This window comes from Halichoerus grypus, chromosome 3, assembly GCF_964656455.1.
Source record: "Halichoerus grypus chromosome 3, mHalGry1.hap1.1, whole genome shotgun sequence".
Classification (NCBI taxonomy): domain Eukaryota; kingdom Metazoa; phylum Chordata; class Mammalia; order Carnivora; family Phocidae; genus Halichoerus; species Halichoerus grypus.
Window position 1 is genome coordinate 74,963,254 of NC_135714.1, and position 15,132 is coordinate 74,978,385.

Below are 15,132 nucleotides of genomic sequence, written 5' to 3' on the forward strand. Positions count from 1 at the left end.
AGTTTTGACTTGAATTAACTTTAATAATAGGTAAGTTTGATAAAGTTGTAATATTAACCAAAAAAACCTTATCAGCAATCTATTTACAGAATTTGGTTGGAATGTATATCTCACTGAGTAAGAAGAAAACATGACATTGCTCTGACAGGGCAGCCTTTCAGATTTAGGGAAAGTGTTGAAAGGGAGGAAGGGATTAAGAGCTTAACATAGAAGGAAAGAAGGAGGGCGAGAAAACAGGACGGAAGGGAGGGAGGGAGGGACAGAAGGAGGGAAGGAGGGAGGCATGAAGGAAGTATCACCTGTTAATCAAGCATAAGATTTGCACTAGTGTCACAGATAACATAATTTGACAGAGTAGAAAGTGGTGGGCCACTGCAAGGTTGACCCCCCTCCCAAAAAAGAACATGGTATAACCATCGTGAATATGTTACATAGAAATGTGTGATTTAATGATTTTCTTGAAGCATATTTAAAAGTCAAAAAAATGTGTTTTCTCAGTTCGAGTCTTTCATCAAATGTCAGTACAACTTCTGTGACTCAGTTTCTCATTCTCTTCCAGAACACCAAGCACTAAGAGAGGCCCTAAAATCCCATTGAGTTTTGAACTTCTTTGATTTACTAAGTATAAAAGTCACCTTTTCAGCCCCTCAAACAAAAAGAATTTGATTTTTACTTCTGCAAATGAACATCTCAATTATAAATTTACAGCCATAATTTGTTATTGCCTGCCTATGCAGGTAGTCATTGCAAGCTCATAGTTTTCCTTTCATAGTCATATTAATTAAAGTTGCAGTATACTTAGAATCATTTGTGTGGCTAATCATATTTGTAATACTAACGATACAATTATAGCAAATTAGATAAAATGATCAAAATGCATTACATCCTATTTTTTCTCTGATATTCTTTTCAAAGCTGTTTCACCCTAATTTTCAAGTAAGTTTTCCCATAAATTTACAGTGTTTTATATCAAAACAAAATACATCTCTTGAGTCACTGAATATTATTGAAGTTCTTTTTTTTTTTTAAGATTTTATTTACTTATATGACAGAGAGAGACACAGCGAGAGAGGGAACACAAGCAGGGGGAGCAGGAGAGGGAGAAGCAGGCTTCCCGCAGAGCAGGGAGCCCAATGCGAGGCTCGATCCCAGGACCCTGGGATCATGACCTGAGCCGAAGGTAGACGCTTAACGACTGAGCCACCCAGGTGCCCCATTATTGGAGTTCTTTAAAATTGACTAATGTAAGTTGACTGACTACCTTTGTAACATTCAGTGAGCAGCTGATTTTTAAAGTTTAGACATTGGTATTCCTAGTATTTGTTTAGAGTAAAAATGAAAGAATTATATATTCCAGGTATTTCCATTATGTTGCTTTCTTTCCACACAGTACATTGTACATGATTAAAGGAGCCTGCAAATCCCCTCCAAAAACGCAAATTAATAGTTCTCCCAAATTCTGTTCTTCCATAAAAAAATAATCATTATTCTTTACATCTTAAAGCTGCTAGGATTATCTACCACTTCTTGAAATTACAGTAGTCTCCCTTATCCACAGTGGATATGTTTGAAGACCCACAGTGGATGCCTGAAATCACGGCTAGTACTGAAACTTATATATACTAGGATTATTGCTACAGATACATACATACGATAAAGCTTAGATGATAAATCAGGCACAGTAAGAGGTTAACAACAATAACAAAATAGAGCTATTATAACAATATACTGTAATAAAAGGTGTATGAGTGTGGTTCCTCTCACTCTCAAAATACCTTATTGTACTGTACTCACCCTTTTACTAATGATGACATAGCATGATAAAATGCCTATGTGATGAGAAGAGGTGACGTGAACAACAAACATTGTGACAAAGCATTAAGCTGCTGTTGATCTTCTGATGATACAAAAGGATGATCATTGGCTTCCAGGCCATGATTGACTTTGGATAACTGAAACTGTAGAAAGTAAAACTGTGGGTAGGGGGGAGGATTACTCTATTGATGTTCATAACACAACTCATGCCTGAATTGAATTGACAGTCTCCACATAGGAAGAATAAATTCATGACTCATGGTTCCCTTACATTTTTATTCCAAAAATTAATCATTGCTATAAAATTTTCATGAATGGAAGCTGTTTTTTCAACAAAAAAAAATGCTATAATGCCAAAGTTTTGAATTTCAGTACAGCAAGTCAGATGTATCAGCCATTTCTATATGATATTGCTTGAATTAAAGCTAAATAGCCTTAATTAGACTAATATATGGCCTTCATAAAAAGCTGATATGGAAGTACAACCAGTGAATTTCTTATTTCCCCCCCCTGGAATTTAACTTTTACTTAAATATTAAAGAACTTTGCATCCAGCTAACCTAAGTAAACTAATTTTGTATCCATCTAATTATATCACAATATGAAATTTTCTAAAATAGTAGGAAATATGGTTAACACATAATTTAAAAATGTGTTTAAACTCATATTTCATACAAAAACCACTAATTGGGGCTCATTTGGTATAGAAATTATTTCAACAGCTTAAAAGAGTGATTGATATTCTTAAATTTAAAATCAATAAGCCCTGTTATGCTTCAATTCTGCATTAACTTTGTATTACTTTTAGAAAGCTACATCTCATGGTACTATTATTTCTTTTGAATGTCAGGAACGTGCATTTTGATGCCTTTATGGTTTTTGTGATGTGTCATGAAGACTCGTAAATGTCTGAGTATTGTGACAGTAGTTCTGAAGTATGGCTACACATTAGAGTCAGATTCAGAGAGTTTAACACATATTGGTCAGACCTCAAACCCCAGAGATTTTGATTCAATTAGCCTGAAGTGATCTTTTTGAAAAGCTTTCCAGGTTATTCCAAAGTGAAGCTACCTTTGAGAACCAATAAATGGGAGGATTTGGGAATAATGAAAATGTTTTGCTTATAATACTCCAGAACAGATTTCCAAGACAGAAGATGATATGAATTGACTATATTTAGCTATCTCCAGGAATGACATTTATTAAGCCAGGACTGAGCCAGCTAATGTTTTGAAGTTCCTCCTAGTTCTTTGATTCTAACATATTATAGTGTTCTTTCCATGTTAATGGTTATTTCACAATTTTTTTCTTCATAGAGCACATAGTGACTCATCAATTTTTTAAACACCCTTGTGAATAATATAATAGAAGCAAGCTATGGAGCGATACCTCCATTCTTTCAAAAACTTCATTATCTGTAACAACAAAATATGATCCATGAAATCACAACAGAACTCTTTAAAAAGTAAAATGACATCAATAACATTAATACAATCAAATTGAGTACAAGTATACTGATGGGAAAAATAAAGGAATGATCAAAATTGAGACAAATTAATCAGTGATGGCTTCTTGGAAGCACTGATTTATGCCAGATTCAGATGGAAATGATGAAATCCAAGTCGACAAAGGGGCTCTATGTAAAATGCTGCAGTGAATAAAACATGAGTAAGCTATGGTCCTCACTCTCAGGGCATTGATGATCTAATTCAGAAGTAGTCCCATCTAACTCTAATATAAAGGTAGAGTGTGCTATGAGAACACAGAAGAAGGATAGATGTATTCCATATTAAAGGATTGGACATTATATCATGGGCAAAATTGGAATTAAGCTCTGAAGTGGCAGAGTGGTTGGAAGAATGAATAGATACCTTCCAACAGAATTATTGACCTAAGTAACAATATGGTAGCACATTTTCTGGAATGTTCAGGGAAAAACTACACAAGATGAATGAAAGAAGGCATTTCACAGAGGTGAGAACATACATCTGTGTTTGGAGAAATACTAGCCCAATTCACCAGGCTAGAAAATCTCAAGAAGAAAAGAGGTTTGCCAAATATGAAAGTAAGGGAGGGCCCTGAAAGGTTGTTTAAGGAGTTTGACATCCACAAATCCCAAATAGCAACATTTCCAAAGGATTCCAATTATAATTGAAATAATATCAGGCCTATTAATATCTGGTCTCAACTAGTTATTTGGTTGTGTTAACAAACCTCCAGTCTGAAGTGGGATCAGACTGAATATAAGATAATCATAACAAGAAAGGAAGTCACAATTGTCAGGATTATATTTCAAGGAATAAGCGTGCCAAAATTCCTTTCATTCTGGGACTGGGAGGCTGTCATTCAGTACTTTTTCAGCTCTTTTCATGGAGAAGCTACCAACTTCCTCATTCTGAATTTATATACATAGGTCCATTGTCAGAACTACTCAATGTAATATTTGGATCAAATGTCTCACTAAAGCATGTATTTTACTATTTATTACATTTTTTTTTTCACGTTCTTCTTCATCCTTTATCCTGATTGCCTAAAAATACTCTGGAGAGAGAAAGAGAAGGAAAAAAAAAAATCACTGTATAAAAAATAATTAGCATGTCCTCTCCTTTTTATAACTTTATAATTGAAATCTCATTAAGCGCTTTCTAGGTCTCTTTTCCCTTAGTGACCAGGTGTCCCTAATTTGTTTTTATCCAATGTGACTAATTCCAGGCAAAGACTAGAAAAAGTCTGATACCTGTTGGAGAATAGCAATAGCAAGGTTAAATAAGTGGGGTGGCTTTTTCAGGTTGCCTTTAACCTCCTAAAAACAAAACAAAACAAAACACAACCAAAAAGCTTCAACGTTCTTTTTTTTTTTTTTTTTTTTCTTGGAGTCCTGCCTTTTTCTCAGTCCCAGTTGAAGATTCCAAGGGAAATGAGAGCACTATTTTGTTTCTCCCTTGTATTGCAGATAGGGGGAGGAGGTGGTTATTAGAGAGAAGCTCTTCCTCTCTCGGTTCCCCCTCTCTCCGCTTGACAGCACCGCTCTCTCGCGGGCTCGCTCGTTCTCCTAGGTGATCCATTTCTAGGCAACGTGGGGCTAGTGCTGAAGCTGCCAGGCTCTCTTTGCTCGCTTCCTGCATCCCGCCAGGCGAACCGCTCCAAAAGCATCCTGCAGCCCGCAGGCTTCCCTCCGCCGGCCCGGCCCCGCTGCTCGCGCCCGGCGCAACTCCCCCGCCACCGCGCCCGAGCGAACCGGCTCCCCGGGCCCGCCTCGCCGAGCTCCGCTCCCTGCCTCGCGCAGAAAAGGAATTTTCTCTGCATTACTATCTGCATTACCTTGAAGTTCACTTTTACTACCCCTCTTGGAGAGGGCTTTTTTCCCTTCCCTGTTGGAATCTGGCTGCTCCGCTTGGAATCTCCTAATCTTTCCTTTCCACTTACATTTTATTTTGGCAGCGAAACAAGTGATTCTCTGCGGGCCGTTGGGGCGGGGGCGGGGGGCGCTTTTTTTTTTTTTTTTGGTTGGGGGAGGGGGAGGGGAACATCCGGCGTAGAGTGTAGGGGGGTGGTCTGGTTGGAAGTTGCGGCGGAGCTGGGACTGGAGACCCGCGGCCCCGGCTCAGCGATGGGGATGGTCTGAGCTCCAGCCTCTCCCCCTGCCCGAGAGCAGCCGAGGCTGGATACATTTTTTTAAAAGCCAAACTGCAAACAACTCTGGCGACGCCAAAATTCCCCTCCAAGTGACACGGCTTTGCGAAGGAGGTTTCCTCAGGCTGGGCTCTCTTAATTCGCTCTGCCTTCATCAGCGACGATTAAAGGCTTTGCTCTGGCAGTTGGAATTTAGAAAAAAGGAAAAAGCTGCGTTAAACTCTATCGTGACCTCGAACTCTTCGGACTGGTTTAAAAAAATATATTGAAAGAGAAACCATCCTAAAAGAGATTCAGCATAGGAGGAGATGGAAGTTTTCCCCTTGCTCTTGGTTTTGTCCGTGTGGTGGTCTCGAACCTGGGACTTGGCGAATGCGGATTCAATCATTCACATCGGTAAGAAAGGGCAGGTGTTGCCTGTGGGTACTTTTAACGTTTGGGTTAGCAAATGTTTCCCTTTGCTTCCCCCTCTCCGCCCTCTGTGTGGCTTATTGGCGCTGGCTTCGGTTTATTGCCCCTTCCCGCTACCCTTCCCTCACACTTGTTCAGTTTTCTGGCAGGATGTGGATTCTCGAACCTTGACTTGGGCCGTTGTTTCGCGGTGAATCGTGGAGTGTGTGATGGATGCGTGGGGGTCTCGAGTTTACCTCAGTTGTGCGTGTGTGCCGGGAAGTGCGGGGGGTGGGTTCTGAGTGTGTCGGGAAAGGAAGTTTAATCGACTCTATCTTCCATATTCTCTCCCGGATGTACATTTGCTCCATTAAAAAAAAATATCTTTAGGGGAAAGAAGAGGTGTGTGTCACCTGTGAGGCCAAAACTGGGGTGAGAGGTCGGGGGGAGCTCCCTTCGGATCGAACAGGTGGTTTTGCAACGTGAGCGGGCTGCGTTAGCCGCAGCGTTGTGCGATGGTGACGGGGTGCTGGCTGCGCCCCCAGCCTCCTTTTCCTCTTCCCGTCCTCTTGGCTTTGCGGTACTCGCGCAGAGTCGCCGCGACGGTGGCGGGAGGGGCTGGCGGCGGTGTAGCCGAGGACGGGGAGCCGCGCGCCTCGCTGCTTCGCACACTCCCCCGGCCTGGCGCGGCGGCGAGACTGGCCCCCGGGCGCACGAGAAGCGCTGGGCGCGCGGGCCGCTCTCGTGGGCTGCCTTGCAGACACCTGCCTCGCCTTGTCTCGCGGTCAACTCTGAGTTGCCGCGTAAGGCCGAGAGCAAAGGCGTTTGGGCTACGGCCGGGCGGCCTGACTCCAAGAAGGACGCCGACCCGGCTCGGAGATGCTCGTGGCCCCACCTATTGGCAACCAGACGGGCCGGGACTGGCCGCGGCTGGCGCGGGCGGGGGCGGGGGCGGGGGCGGGTGGGGGCCGCGCGTCATTATCATGCACAGCGCTCGCAGCTTCGGGCTCCAACTCTTCTCACTTGCTAATCCGTAAGAGCTGAGTGGAGACGGGCTCCTGCAGCCTTTTCTGCGTTAATGCGACGATTTCCTTTTCGGAAATTCGTGTCCGCGGGCCAGCAAGGTTTATTTACTGGGATGAAGAGAGACCCCTCTTGGGGAATTTTTCTGGGCACAGGACTTTTATCTGTCCACACGGCTTGATGTTCTTCAAATTGAAGCGACAGATGGGTCGCAGCATCTCCTCCTTTAGTCCCCCTGCCCCTCCCCTGCGCTCTCTCTCTCTCTCTTACACACACCCACCCACCCCCCCACCCCTCCCCACACACACCACAGAGTCCTGGAAGGGAACCTGCTTCAGGTGGCTCTTGTGCCTGCCCAAGCGAGGGGCTTCTGTCTGGTGTGTGCCTCCACAGCGGCCAGCCCCTCAGCTCCAGGGGACTCCTTCTCGGTCTCAGAGGCTGTCTTTGTAAACATGTCTGCCATTCTCTGTCATTTAGATCAGTAGAACCATACATGTTTGTGTATAAGGGGTAATGAGGTCAAGATTCGAAAAACCTTGCACTTATGCATTAAGTAAATTAAGCACTAGATAGCTTGACTGCTAGATCACGTTTTGCCTGGGGGCTAACAGGGCCTGTGGGTTCAGAACTTTTCAGGGAGAAATCATGGCCTCGTTGAGGGGTTCAGTAATGTTCTGATAGAATTCAGAAACGAACTGTTCTCCTCTTAAAGAAATGACATACATTTATATCCAGTTGTAAATGACTGGAACAGGATGCAGATATATATATTACTATGGTACCTTTACGTTCATTTTATGATTAGGGGTTTCTGCCTTACGTTTTTCATCGCTCAGGAGAAAAGGCTTGTGGATAAATGCTTATTTTATTGCTTATTCTGTGGTCTACAGGATAAATATATTATTTGCAAACACCTACAGCGCTTGCTGTCCTTTATCAGCTGAACACTGTTTTGCAATGCAGTCTGATCATTTGTTTCTAAATAGAACACAACTGTTGTATTTTTCCCTTTGCATTCTGTTGTCTGTCAGTGTGACATGGCTTATTTATAACCAGACCAAAAAAAAAAAAGGTAACTGTACAAATTACAGATTTCTTCAGAAAGCGGGTTGTATGCATGAACTGTGTATATCCTATTAAAAGGAATACTTATCAGACAATTTGACTTGAATGCAATTAGTACATTAGGCAAGAGGATTAGCTTCTTTTATAGGCTACCCAATATTGCCATGAAGCTAGCAAATTGATAATTGCTTCAAATGCTTCATATCTTTTATAATATATTGATAAATATTACTTCCCAAATTAAAGAAGATGACCAAGACTAATTTGAGTGCATGTCAGAGGTTAAAAGCCCCTCCTGCTTCCACCTCCCATCCCAAAGTATAATAAATTCAAAACTAAATGCCCATATTAAAGTTTTAAACCATCAGTTAATATTCATTGGATCAGTTTACCTTGATGACTAGCAAAAGAGAATTAATTATCTTTAGGAGGTGATTGCTTTCATTTAAATATTTAATGGGAGAAATATGCTTATGGCAAATGTATTATTTCAGGATTGAAGGGATGAAAGTGATGGAACTGAAGGAAAAGTGAATATTTCAACTCTAGAGTTATAAGGAGATATGCAGAAATGAAAGATTTTTCTAGCCTCATGTGGTGTGTTCATGTAGAAAGTAGCTGCAATATGTAGTTCAGGCAAGCTGGAAAGATAAAAAAGACACTGCTCTAATAGGTTCTTTAAATATTGAATCCTCTTAGAGTTGAACAGAATTATATATATGAAAACTCTCTCCATTCTTTCTTTCTCTTTGTTTTTATTTCATGCAGGTAGTTTTTAAAAGTCAATTACATATTTTAAACTCTAATGTATTTTATTAAACACATGAATTCACTACAATGATGAAATACATCATAATAGTTAAACTCCAGTGATTGGAGTGGCAGTGTATTTATTTCAGTAAAAAATGCACTAATATCATACATAATTACTTTTTCTGTTAAATCACATTTTAAAGATATTTGATAATTACATACATTTGTTTAAAGCACGTTCATACACGTAGTATTTAGAAATGAATCATCTCGATTGTGATATTCTTTGCCCCCCAAAAGAAAGGTCTTTTGACATATAAAAACTGCAATTTTGAATTATGCTTTTACTTTGAGCCTGTGCATTGATTGAGTAATTTCATCAGACCCACATTACTTGATTGCTTAGAAGTTTCCTAATGATCTGCATGCTGTAGGAAGAACCAAAAAATCGTGAGTGGAATGGCAATGATACTGTGTTTTATGAGGCTATTCAAAAGTCGCTCTGATTTATGTAGCTAGAAAGCTCGAAAGTCTTTGAGATTAGACACGCTGACTGCTATTTTCTTCATACATCAGTCGTTCCACTCTCTTTACTCCCTAAACACAACAGGAGTGTAGAGCACTGCTTTAATTAAGCAGGGATTAGGTGGCATTTCCAGTCAACTGAACAGTTTGTGTTTTGCTTCAAATCTAATATGGAGGATCTCATGTTTTAACAGTTTAATGTATGCTCATTTCTTTATCTGGTTCCTGTGCTCACAGAACTGATTGAAATGAGCTGTCCTCAGTTATATATCTCTATAAGGGTATGTTCAAACAGTGTAGTCACATATTACGAAAATCACTTGCAGGTTTTTCTTGTTATCAGTCATAGTAAAATACCTTATGCCAACAGGGAATAGAAACAAACCATTTATTTATGTTTTTCTCATAAGCACGAGATACTTTATCCTCTGAGATAATAATCATTCACTATGATTTGTTTGAGAAGCCTAAAACAATGCACAGAATATTTTCATCACAAAAAAGTTCAAATTAAAGTACAGAACTGGTGGGTGAATAAAATGTCCACATTAAAAACAGTAATAGATGGCAGATTTAAAGCAACAGTTTTCATGATTTCTGCACTGAGGACAGTTTTATCAAATATAGAATGTAAAAGTATTTCCAGAAAATGTACTGTGTCTTACACCAAAATATTTCTTTTCCACCTCTTTACATAATATGCATTGGGTATGATAGCCCCCAGGAGTCATTAAGGACTCCTTGCACTGTATAAGATATCTCAATGATTTAAATTATCCCTTTATTATTTACAGTGGTTGTTTGCTCTCTAAGTTATGGATAGCATATAGTATAAACTTCTGGAATGTATGAACAAGTAGTTTCTGAATTTAAAATAAGGGTGTTGGGGCGCCTGGGTGGCTCAGTCATTAAGTGTCTGCCTTTGGCTCAGGTCATGATCCCAGGGTGCTGGGATCGAGCCCCACATTGGGCTCTCTGCTCTGTGGGAAGCTTGCTTCTCCCTCTGCCACTCCCCCTGCTTGTATTCCCTCTCTCACTGTGTCTCTCTCTTCAAATAAATAAATAAAATCTTTAAAAAAAATAATAAAATAAGGGTATACTTTACTATTATTCTTTTCTGTATCATTAATACAGTTATTTGAAGCATAATTCAGATGTGCATTAAGTTAGACAGTATTATTAATCAACAATATCAACTATGACATGACTAATAAGCCATTACACCAAGGACCTTTGCTTTCTACTCCGAGTGAAGCATACACCCAATAAATATCTCCTCTAAATTTTAATTCAAATATGAATAAAAATCAAGGTGATTAACTTTCAACTTTTTAAACAGTAGAAACCAGTTGAAATTATTAGGAGTAATGGAAGATGCATTATATTTAATTCAGTTCCTAAGGCTAAGTTTATAATATTGTAATTTTATTTCAAAGGGTATTGTAATTTTAAAACCACACTTTCTAATCTGGAAGTTTTTTTTTTTTCCCTTCATTTGCATATGTTATTTTACTATTAAAAAGTAAAATATTTGGTATTGCTTTTAGATTTTCATGATATTTCGAATTATAGACAGCATATCGGTGAATAGCAATACTTACACAGTTTTACTCTAAATATAATGTTTATTAGAAAATACATTTATGGCTTATAAAGATAGCTTTGCCATTAGGTGTCACTGCATTCTGAGCTGTTCCTTTGTAGTCCTATTTGAAAACCACATGAGATTTTTTTTTAATTCTCTGAAAAAAATGCCATCCAATGAGGTCTATGATGCTATAAGATACAGGTGGTTTTTATTTTCAAACCAGAATAGGAAATATTATCCCTGTCTCTTATTCTTATAAAAATGTGGTTCTAGGACATGTCAACACCCTCTATTCTCCAGGTAGATTAGATTGCTAGACCTAATGATGTAAATTTTTCACAAATTTAAAATACAGCAGAAATATATTCTTTAATACTTTGCGCAAAAATCTAAGACACCAAAAATGATACAAATATGCTTATTACTGTTGGTGTAAGCAAATTAGTGGATGGAGTTTGTTAAGCAATTTCTTAACTGTGGTAGTTCTGCTTACTCATGGAACTTTTGAGGTACCAAACTAAATGATGTTTGTAACGTGAAACACACGTACACAGAGCTATGAAAAAAACATGTGGGCAAAAATACAGATATCTTTTAAAACAATGTCATCCATTGAGTTTTGTGCATGGATCATATATGTTTTCATAATTTTGGCCTGGTAAATATTAAGTTTTATGTAGTGTAACAGTTTCTTCCAAACACATACAACTACCACCACCACTACCAGTCCCGTTGGGTTTTTGTGGTAATTTATCTTTTTATAACCAGTGTCTGTGATCACTTAGTAATTTTTCTGTTTATTTGATCTTTTTAAAGAAGCAAAATCTTCCCTCTAGCAAATCCCATTTGAAGACTAATGGAGATGAAACTTAGGTCAACTTTAATCTGATAAATTCATTTTAATATAAGCAAAACCACATAGTTAGAGAATGCAGTATTAGGTTAAATGAACACTTTGTCTTTTTAGACCTTATCTTGCACCAATATTAATTATAATAAATTAGTTGGAATAATGTGTTAAGAACTTAGGGTAAAATTAAGTGATCAGATGGATATCTAAAAGATAAGGAAAAATACTAAAGTAATTCTGGGATTGATTATGTGGATATTTGTGGATTCAAGTCATTTACATTGGTGAATTTTAGCATTTGGGTGTGGACACAAATTTCAGAATGTGAATTACATGGGGAGGGATGTTAAGACATAGTGGAAATGTTCTAGATTAGAATTTAAGGGTTTGGGGCTAAGTACCAATTTTATCAATGGCTAACTGAGCAAAATTGGAAATTTATTCTTGTTTTTTTAATAAGATTTATTTATTTTAGAGAGAGAGAGAGAGAGCAACTGGGAGGAGGGGGAGAGGGAGAGGGAGAGAAATCCACAAGTAGACTCCCCACTGAGTGGGGAGCCCCATGTGGGGCTCAGTCCTGGGACCCTGAGATCATGACCTGAGCCGAAATCAAGACTTACTTGCTTAACTGACTGAACCCAGGCATCCTGGAAAGTTACTTTCTTTAGTCTTCATTTATTATCAATGCTAAAACAAGATTTAGACTAATTTTCACTTAAGCTCTAAAATTATGTGAACTAAAATGAAAACAGATCCCTATATTTGAGGAATCGGGAGAAGGTATACAGTACAGTCAAGTCTGGTTCATATAGCTATACTTAATAGCTAGGTTCAGAGTGATTTTAAAAGAAGAAAATGGGGTGCCTGGGTGGCTTAGTCGGTTAAGCATCTGCCTTGGGCTCAGGTCATGATCCTGGAGTCCTGGGATCGAGTCGTCCCACATTGGGCTCCCTGCTCAGTGGGGAGTCTGCTTCTCCCTCTGCCCCTCACTCTGCTCTTGTGCTCTCTCTCACTCTCTCTCTCTCTCAAATAAATAAAAAAATCTTAAAAAAAATAAAAGAAGAAAATACCAGGGGAAATAAATGGAGCATAAAATCTTAATCACTAAAATTAAAATGAAATTTTTTTCAGTATGAACAGGAATTATACATAATATATTTGTTTATCAGATATTCTAGATAACTCCAATATCAGATTGAGAGAACTGGATTTGTTAGTTTTTTGTTTTAGATTCTGTTTTTGTTTTGTCTAGTGTCGATGCTAAGGTGTTCCATTCAGTGCTACTCTTACAGTATACCACAATGTTAGTGCTTATTAAGGCTGACTGGACGAAGGAGTAGTCTTCTGTCCTAACCAGCATAGATGACAATAGCCTTTAGAATTTACAAACTCAAGGCACACCAGGAATATTAGCATAAGTTTGGTATCACTCAAAGATATAGAGTATAAAGGAAATATCTAGTGTTTCTTCAGTATTCTTCATCATTTTCCATTCCTGCTCCAGGTGTTCTGGCTTTAACCCTATTGCCCACCAAGTGGTTACCAGTGTGAAGCTGAGGCTGAAAGCATCCTTGAGTGAATAGAGGGAAACCTAGAGGCAAGCACAAGAAGTTTAGTATCAAAAGGCCTGCCTGTGTGTGTTTAAAAATTTTAGATCACTCTGTAGTCAATTTCTTATTAACAGATATTTTCACTCATAAAAAAGATTGAGTAATTAATTATATTAAAAGAGCAATTCTTACACTTTTTTCTTTATCCCCAAATAATTCAAAGTACTATTGTAAAAATAAATTATTTTATTGGCCTAAGTACCTGATTTTTCTGAAGTAAACTTAAATAAGGCATTTGTTTCATTGTCAAAATCATTATAACTCTAGAAGTTAATATTCCTGAAACTACATGATAAGGTAGGCCTTACTGTACAACATGTACGTGTGCTAATTGGGAGAATGTTCTTTCATTCCGCAAACATTTATTCTGAACCTACTCTCTATGGAATACTGTTTTTAGGTTCTGGAATTAAAATACTGAACAAGTAAGCTATGTCTCTGTATTTAAGGAACTTACATTGTCATGGGGGAGGCAAAAACCAAATAATGTCAAGTAGTGGTAAATTGTGTGAACAAAAATGAAAGAATGGCAGTTGAACAAAGTATGCTATTTTGAATACTGTGCTTTGGTAAGTCCTGTCTGAGGAGGTGATCACTGGAGCAGAGACGTGACTCAAAGAAAGAAAGTAAACTAGGTGGATATCTGATATCAGAGGGCACAGCAAAGGTAAAGGCCAGAAAGCAAGACAGTAAGGAATCATTTGTTTAAGGAACATCTTGAAAATCAATGTGGAACATATATGGAGTTTATTACTGAGCAAAGCAGTAAGTGGAAGGAAATAGTGAGAGGCAACTATGGAGGATCCTGTAGGGACTTTATAGGTCGTGGTAAGGTATTTAGATCTTCCAGGTATATGGGGAGTCTACCGGAAGATTGAGATAAAACATGTGATATGAAATGATTTATATTTTAGTAAGAGAATCTTCTCTGGGTGGACTGGTTGGAGTACAGATATGAAAATTAGTTTGAGGATAGTGAATTGGACTGGTAGCTGAAGTAGATGAGTGGTTGTCAGATTGTGGATATATATTGAAAATAGAAATAGGATTTTCTGATGGACAGCTTGGCTAGAAGAAATCCAGAGGGAGTGAAGAGGCTTCCAAGATATTTTATTTGAAAAAGTGGGTGAAATATGTTACTATTAACTGAAATTGGGAACATGGGACAATGAGTAAGTTTTAGATAAAAATCAAAATTTGCATTTATTAAATTTGATATTCCTATTAAACATCAAATTTCAGAATTTAATTAGGTTGGCAGTTGTTTATATGAGTTTGAAATTTCGGGTGGATTTAGGGATTTGAGCTGCACATTTGGAATCAATATTTTAGATATGGTCTTGAAAGCTGTGAGGGGTAGCTCATTTAGGGAATAATCGTGTAGCGAGAACTCCAAGACTGCCATGGGACATTCTAAAATGTTGAGGTCAGAAGACTAAGAGGATCCAGGAAAAGAGAAAGATGAGTGGCCTGTAAGTTAGAAAGAAAACATAGTACTGTGTGGTGTTTTGGAAGCTAAGTGAGGAAAGTATTTCAAGGAAGAAATGAAAAACCCTGTCAATTTCTGTGGATGAAAATTGTTGATAAACATGACTTTGACAAAAGTGCTTTCAGTGGACTGGAAGTGACAGAATACTGATTGGGGAGGATTTAAAGATTTAATGGGACTTGAGGAACTCTCAGTTTTTCTCTAAGGGAGAACAAGGGAGTGGTGGGGGTGGGAATATGAGGTAAAAGGTGAGTTTTTTTTTTTTTTTTTTAAAGGTGGGAGTTAGGATATATAGGGTAATTTTTTAAGTTTCAAGTATAAGAACATTTTCAGTTAGAGGATTTAAAATAAATTTTCTCTTTTTATTCAAACCTTTTGGATTCCTGAGTTT

General features: G+C 38.4%; 1 protein-coding gene across 2 annotated transcripts in view; it reads left to right on the forward strand.

Annotated features, from left to right (window-relative positions):
• Positions 1–5,351: 5,351 nt before the first annotated feature.
• Positions 5,352–15,132, forward strand: part of GRID2 (glutamate ionotropic receptor delta type subunit 2) — a 1,423,646-nt gene continuing 1,413,865 nt past the window's right edge. For both annotated transcript variants that reach the window (XM_078068970.1, XM_078068969.1), the window contains exon 1: positions 5,352–5,844. In XM_078068970.1, coding sequence (XP_077925096.1) covers positions 5,757–5,844 — 88 coding nt within the window. In that variant the 5' untranslated portion in view covers positions 5,352–5,756. The remainder of the gene's footprint in view (positions 5,845–15,132) is intronic.